Source organism: Frankliniella occidentalis, unplaced genomic scaffold, assembly GCF_000697945.3.
Source record: "Frankliniella occidentalis isolate FOCC.00 unplaced genomic scaffold, Focc_3.1 Scaffold40, whole genome shotgun sequence".
Classification (NCBI taxonomy): Eukaryota; Metazoa; Arthropoda; class Insecta; order Thysanoptera; family Thripidae; genus Frankliniella; species Frankliniella occidentalis.
The window spans coordinates 1,031,773-1,039,147 of NW_026267170.1; the positions used below are offsets into that span (position 1 = coordinate 1,031,773).

General features: G+C 47.8%; 1 protein-coding gene across 1 annotated transcript in view; it reads left to right on the plus strand.

Annotated features, from left to right (window-relative positions):
* Nucleotides 1-5,399, plus strand: part of LOC113209455 (uncharacterized) — a 132,512-nt gene extending 127,113 nt beyond the window's left edge. Inside the window, exons 5-8 of the mRNA XM_052266577.1 lie at nucleotides 199-415; nucleotides 522-914; nucleotides 1,502-2,333; nucleotides 2,418-5,399. Of these exons, the coding sequence (XP_052122537.1) occupies nucleotides 199-415; nucleotides 522-914; nucleotides 1,502-2,333; nucleotides 2,418-2,942 (1,967 nt within the window). The 3' untranslated portion in view covers nucleotides 2,943-5,399. The remainder of the gene's footprint in view (nucleotides 1-198; nucleotides 416-521; nucleotides 915-1,501; nucleotides 2,334-2,417) is intronic.
* The last annotated feature ends 1,976 nt before the right edge of the window (nucleotides 5,400-7,375 follow it).

Consider the following 7,375-nt stretch of genomic DNA (forward strand, 5'->3'; position numbering starts at 1 on the left):
CCCTAACAACGGCGTCGCCGGTAGCCTAGGCCGTCAAGTCAATGAGCTTTCCTCGGCTTTCCTTTACTCAAACATCACTCCGGCTTTGACATACTCAATAGGAAAGCTCTTGTTAATGGGCACAGTCGGTAGGCGCTACACTTCGCTTTCCTCGTGCGCGCCTAACAAATGAAAATCTCTCTTTTTGTGTCCGCACAGGCTTCGCGCTCCCGCTCTACATCATCGTCTACATGTACATTCAAATGTCGCTGGCGGCGCACCAAAACAGCAAGCGCACCCGTCGCCACAGCGTGTGCACGTCCACGCAGAGCGCCAACGGCGGCCAGATGTCTCTGGACGCGGGGTCCGGGTCGCGGGGCGGCTCCCTGGACCTCAGCCTGCCGCCCTTCAACACCGGCACGCCCGAGCACAAGGGGTGCGCACTCATTTACACACGAACGTGACGTCGTCGGTTGCGCATGGCGTTTCATAATAATAAATACGTTTGGTCTGACGTTGTGCTCACCCTCGCTCGTTTCCAGGGAGGTCCCCCGTCGGCCGGGGCGCAACCCACCCCTGGGCTCCATCGTGCTCAACAACAAGCGGCGCTGCTCCAACGCGAGCTTCTCGACGCTGCTGCTGCGAGAGGAGGGCCGCGCCGTCAAGACGGCCCTCTTCGTGGTGGGCGCGTACCTCACCTGCTGGACGCCCTACTTTGTGTTCGTGGTGCTGCAGCGGCAGACGCCCGCCATCGTGCTGCTGCTGGCGCACGTCAACTCGTGCGTCTCGCCCTGGATCTACGTGCTGCGCAACGAGGAGGTGCGGCTCGAGGCCAAGAAGCTCGTGGCGCGCCTGCTGCACCTCAACATCCCCCGGGCGCCGCAGGACAGCCCCGGGCACGGCCACAGCTACGGCCGGTCTGACTCGTGCTACAGGTGAGGGCTCAGCCTTATCGTGGAACAGAACCGCAAATTGCGAGAGCTCGGCGCCTGCCTGCGAGACTCTGGGTCGGCCTCTCCGCAGTACACGCATGCGCTATAGGCAAGATGTTGCCTGCCTATCAGGTGCTAGAGGACCTTGCATGGAGTGAAATTAGCACTTTCTCGAAAACCAAGTGCTTAATTTTGCAGTTCAGACACATTAGGGTGAACTAGAAAATTCGTCAATTGATATTTTGAAACTTAAAACAGCTGGCTTTACTCAACTAGTGGGATGGTGTGTGGTGTGTCTAGTGTAAGAAGAGTGACGGAATTTTGTCGCTCATCGGAGTAATGGTTTTGGATCATCTCCCCTCTTAAGGGACGGTGGCCATCGGCCATTCAAATTAATAAGCCTCGCTCTCTCAGGAAAAACGAAATTAGCGTGACTCCTGTATTTTCAGTGTTAGAAAAAGGTTAGGTTTTTTTAGGAGAGGTTTTTTAGGAGACTTTTCGTAGGCCTCCTAGTCTTAAAATCACATTATTTTCTTTTCCTAGAGGTGCATGCATCAGTATACTAATGGCGCCGGTACGTTCCGTTGCAGTAAATCGATGGAGGCCTCATCCCACCCAGCCCACCCGCTCCGGCAGCAGTCGTCGCACTGTGACAGCATGTCGGTGCAAAGCTTCCACCTGCCCACGGCGGCGGGAGTGAGCGTCGACCTCGGCGGCCCGCTGGGGGCGTTGGGCCCCGCGGGGCTGTCCGGCTACCACGGCCCCTCCGCGCTGGGCGCGCTGGGCCCCGTGGGCACGGACACGCCCCTCACCGCGGACAGTCTGTGCAGCGCGGGCGAGTCCCCGGGGCCCATGACGGGCAGCAATGGCGGTGGCAGCGGCCTGGTCAGGCTGGCCTACAAGTACCCCGCGCAGTACAACCAATACAACTTGCAGCGCGGCCGCTCGCAGACCTGCATACGGCAGAACTCGGACTCGTCCTCGGGCAGCGGCCGCCCACTGCTTCAGTCCGACCAGCTACAGCAGGATAAGGGTCGGAGCGGGCGCCGACGCCTGGGCAGCTCCGGGGCCTCCGGGGACAGCGGCAGCGACCAGGAGACGCCGCGGCACGTTAACGCCACCGGCCACCTCGACGACGACGGCTCGCCGCCGCCGCTCACGCCTCTCGACCGGGAGCGCGACAGCCTCGCGGCGTCCCGGAGGCGCCTGCTGCACCGGGACAGCCTGGAGGAGGAGGACGAGGACCAGCTGTCGCCCTCGCAAGAGGCGCCCGCGCCGCCCCCGGCCATCGCCGCGGCGCTGCGCCGGCTGTCGGCCCATCACCACCACGCCCCGCCGCCCACGCCGCCACGCCGCTCCAGCCTCTGCAGCAGCAGCACCTGCAGGCGCAGCTCGCTCAAGATGGATGGCAACATATTTCAGGTGAGTGTCCGGCCCGCCTACTCAAACACAACCCCGACCCACCCCTATTGTGTCTGTAAGGTGTTCCCTTCGCCCTGTCCACAGTTCGACAACATCATCGTGGACGGCGGCTACACAGTGACATCCCTCTCGGCCGGCTTGTCGTCGGCGAGCATCGAGCAGGCTGACAACAGCACAGTCAGCGGTGACAGCGGGATTTGCATCGTGTCCGGTGCGGCGGCCGGCGGCCCCGAGTGCTTGTCCATGTTGGCTGGGGCCGCGAGCTGCGCCAGCGCGCCGGCCCCGGGCGCCACATCGGTCCTGAGGCCGCCGCCACCACCGAGAAATAAACTGAAGCGGATCGAGGCGGTCGAAGAGTCGGTCTGCGACACCACCTTCTCCACGTGCGGCAACGGGCACGCGCCTGCGCAGCAGCACTTCCAGCTCTGGGCCATGGGCGAGTACTCTCCTGCGCCGCCACCCGCCCCACCTGCGCCTCCCACAGCCGCGGCCCCACAGCACTGCGCACAGGCGGTCTCGAGTAGGATGCACAAGATGGCAGATATTCGAAATCTTGTGAAAACCAGCCTCCATCGCCCAGCTTTCCGCATACCAAAGGCTGACTTTTGATCTGGGTGGTAAACAACTTAAGTCACGTCGGGTATACTGTTTTTTCTTCTTTATTTTCTTAAATGCCTTACTTAGCTCCCTCCTCCCTCAACCTAGTACCCTCCTTTATCCACTACTCATCTCACCCACAATGCTCCTTGTTTTCTCTACCTGTGTAACAGTTGAATTGTCCGGAAATATGAGTTTATTAGCAATATGCTTCCAGAATGCTTCGTTGACAGTTCACTGGTTTTGGGACCAAAATGCTGTGGGTTTTCCCCTTAGAACAATGATTATTGCTATACTCCAGTCTTGCAATTAAATACTTATTTCGAACTATCACACACACGTTGTGTTCACATAGGGCTTACTATTAATTCCACTGGACAGTAAAAAATGTGTATACAATCCAGCATCAAGACCATGCCAAGAGTATAGTAACACGTAACACGAAAATCTAAAACTTTTAGTTTTGAAGAGAAACATTTTGTCCATGTTTAGTTTAGAATTTTTCCGTATCATATTCCTTATCCAAAGTCATTGTTTAATGGAGCAGTTTTCTTCTATAGTCTGGTATTTTTCAAAATCTTAATCTGTCTCTCCGTCCTTATTTTTTGTCAACCACTTCAACCTTAAATATATCAGCCAGTCTCAAAACTTTGCAAGTGTTTATGTTGTTCTCTAAGCTTTTCTACGATACTAGGAATCTTAATATGACCTTTGAGCAGTGTTTGAGGTAGTCCAAAGTGGGGGCAAGTAATTAATTTTGTTCAATAATTGTGATCAAAAATTAGAATATTTTGAAATGTGTAATCAGAAACATAAATAAATGTGATATATTTTGTGTTTTGCAATAAGACAAAAACAGATGGATATCGCTGGATCGGTGCCTCTGTAGAGTACATATACATAAAATAGGGTACATAAAATCTATCTTGAATTTGCCAAACAAATTGAGCATACAATAATTTAAATGTCTCTTGAATGTATATACTACATATAAATGTAGAGTAAGTATTTAATATTAAGTATTTAAAATTCGTGTAAAATACACTTATTATTTTATTGAATCCCTTACATCCTTAAAAGTTTCTATAACATGTATGCAACATGTAGATAGGTACGCACTTGTGTTTCTTATGATTCTGCCTGTTGGCTGCTGTTCCTTCTCTAAGTTTTGTTCAGTGAACCATAGGGGCCCTTGACGCCTGACTCAAGGCATTTTTGCAAATAGAAATCGAACTCAATTTTAGCAGCTTTGGTTTCTGGTAACTCATCCTTGACTGTCCTCTTTTATCTTTATTTCTCCCATGAACAATCCAAAAAGTTCTACTTTGTCTCCTGTCTGCTTTCCCAAGTTACAGAGATTAGTCAAGAATACATCAAATTGACATAATATTGACCTAATTTTTATCAAACAGGTCACAGCAGCCACAATGTGACATGGAATGGACAAATTATTGACCAAGACTAAAAACTGACAAATTTTTGACTGTTTTGCACAATGATAGAAACTGTAATGTTTACGTCATTTACGATATCAGCTAATGTAAACATGGGTTTAAATTAAACCACTAGGAGTACGTAAGCCAATGCTATTCAGATCCATATGTGGCTCATGGGTTAGCAAGTCACTGCTGGGATTGAAAGGTCGTGGGTTCGAATCCCACTTGCAGATAACATTTCATGTCAAATTCTGGCGGTGCAAAGCTGAGAGAGTAGATAGAGACAATCAAGCAGAGTGCGTCAAGGGCCGGCAAAAGGGCCAGCAATATTATTTGCTTAAAAATTCCGTCTTATCACTATGATGTCATTTTGACATCAAAAAATGGTCATGTTCTTCAATGGAAAAAACGTCATAGTGACTAAAATAAAATTGATCAAAATTTGATGTCATATTGACGTATTGATGACAAATCTCTGCTACTTGGGTTTGATATTGTACTCTCAAAACGATTAAACATACTCAAAAATACAGCTTGTTTTCTATCACAATCGGCGGCGCAGCGGCGGCGGCAGTAGCAGCAAAAGTAAAGTAAATGTCTTCGGTGACCTGATTTTGTTATGCTGTTAGAGTGCTTTGACTGATTGTTCTGAAGTAAGTAGATATGTATGACACCTGAGTAAGATTTCGTTGTAGAGTAAATATGTTATAATTTTGTGATGAAAAATGAATGAAATGTGGTTTTAGGATGAAATCCATGGTTTTGATATAAATTGAACTTGATTTGAGATTGTGAAGTACCTCAGATTACGAATGAGAAAGTGTGAGAAACATACAAAATCAATATACCTACCTATGTTTGTTTTACAAGTATGTAATCCGGCGAGGTATGATTACCTTCAAAACAGCATATATTTTTAAATGTATAGTATGTGTAGCACAGAAGAGACATAATAATTATTCAAGTGCTTGCCCAATGAAAAGAAAAATGCTGTTAAAAATTTTGTGCCAACAATAAAACTTTGGATTTCGTACATATATTACTTTTTACTACCCTTTTAAAAATTCTGTGGGCTGAGAACGGAATCCTTACGACCCCCACAATATGTTCCAAATACTGTCCAAACCGTAACGGGATGATTGTTATTTGAAGTTAAGGACTTGTCCGCATTCGGAATAACGGTGTACCCCACACATTTGGTTTTACGACGTTTCATCCATGACACTTTCGTCCACACCTTTCCGTCCTAGGGGAGGGTGGGGCACCTGGAGACATTTCGCCCATTTTCACTTACTGCTCAGTGGATTTTAAAGTTAGGATCGCGTTTGAGAGACGAGGTGAAAGCCCTAACTTAGCAGTAACTGGATCAGTTTTGTTTGTTGGAAAATTTTGAACGGTTTAGGTATGGTGGTGTGTTGAGTGCCGGATGCACTATGTCTCCAGGTGCCCTACCCCTGATGCACCTGGAGACAACCGTGGGGCACTTGGAGACAGCCAACAAATTTTACTCTAGCAACTAAAAATAGTGCAGTTTATTGCCAAAATAGCATGTCCCACACCCTCCCCTTCCTCCCCCATATCACTAAAAGAATGGCCCAATTCTGCCTTGGTAATTACAAGTAACATTTTGTTAGGTATGCTACTCACAGTAAAGTCAAAATAAAAGTCAAAATATCACCTGCTTATAGTTTTAGCACATTTAAATGTAACATCTTGTCACATACTTAAATTAAAGGCAACATAAAATTTCAAAATTTCATTTCTCAATGAAAGGCCTCCCTTTACTGCTTCTATGGCTGCCTTCATCTTGCCCTCTCCAAATTTACCCCTGTCTGTCATAGGTTTGTAGTTGCGGACCATTTCTGTAAACATTTTTTGGCATTAGTTTTTGATCATCACGTGATTTTAAAAACATTCGGACATAAATTAAGGTGTCTCCAGGTGCCCCACAAAAATTGTCTCTACGTGCCCCGCGAGACACATCGAAGTTATGACGCTGGGTATCACAACCCCTGTGATCTGACTCAACATGTTTTTGAGCCATTTGAAAGCTCACAAATCACAGAACCCGTTGATATTTTTATCTAATTTTTGGGACAATTCTTACTGACCAATTCGCTTTAAAGAAACACATGCCACACCAAACCCGCACACACGCCCATATATACTAGCTGGGCTGGGGCTGGGCGCTGGCTGGCTTGTACTTTAACTGGAAAAGGCTGGCTTGCTTCTGACCAAATGTAAAAGTCAGTCGATAAACGACTGCCTAAAAATCAAATTTTTACTTTTACGTGTTTTGGGGAGACATAAAGTTTGACAGCCAAGGACTCCACAACCGCTTCGATGACAACCACCGTCCTTTCTGAAAGAGGTTTTCGGACCATTTGCCATCTTCCAGTCAGGACGCAATGGCGCGAAAATTCAAACATTTCGAGATATCACGACTGTCTCCAGGTGCCCCACTCTCCCCTACTCATTTTTGCCCCATTTTTCCATTGTCCATACAACTTTGTCCATTCAAAAATGTCCAATATTTTCGTGTCCAATTTACTAATGTGTCCACTATTTTAAATATTGCGGGGGATGTTGAGATGTTTTATTTCTTAAGCGTAGGGTAATTCATTGATCTTCATTATCACTCTCTTGGTGCATGCGTGTTGTGTTGACCTTCAGCCGGTAGCTTATGCCCCTCAAGTACTGAAGAGGCGGCCCTCAGCCATGCGTACACGTCGTGCTGGCCGACGATCCGCTCAATCATGGCGTGGTTGCGGCGCTGGGAAGCCGGCAGCGGATCCTTGATATTCTTGTGCCCGCCTGCAATCACAAGCAATCGCATTTACTAGGCTATGGCAGGCCATGGTGTTGAGCAAATAAATCAATGGAATAAAAAAAAAAAAGACTTTAAAAATAAATTGCAATTGTTTGTGTGATGCTGCTCTGCTGTGTGTTTTCATAAGTAATTCTTTTGTTTTTTTGTTATTTATCACCAGAAGTCTTTGAAAAAGTTCA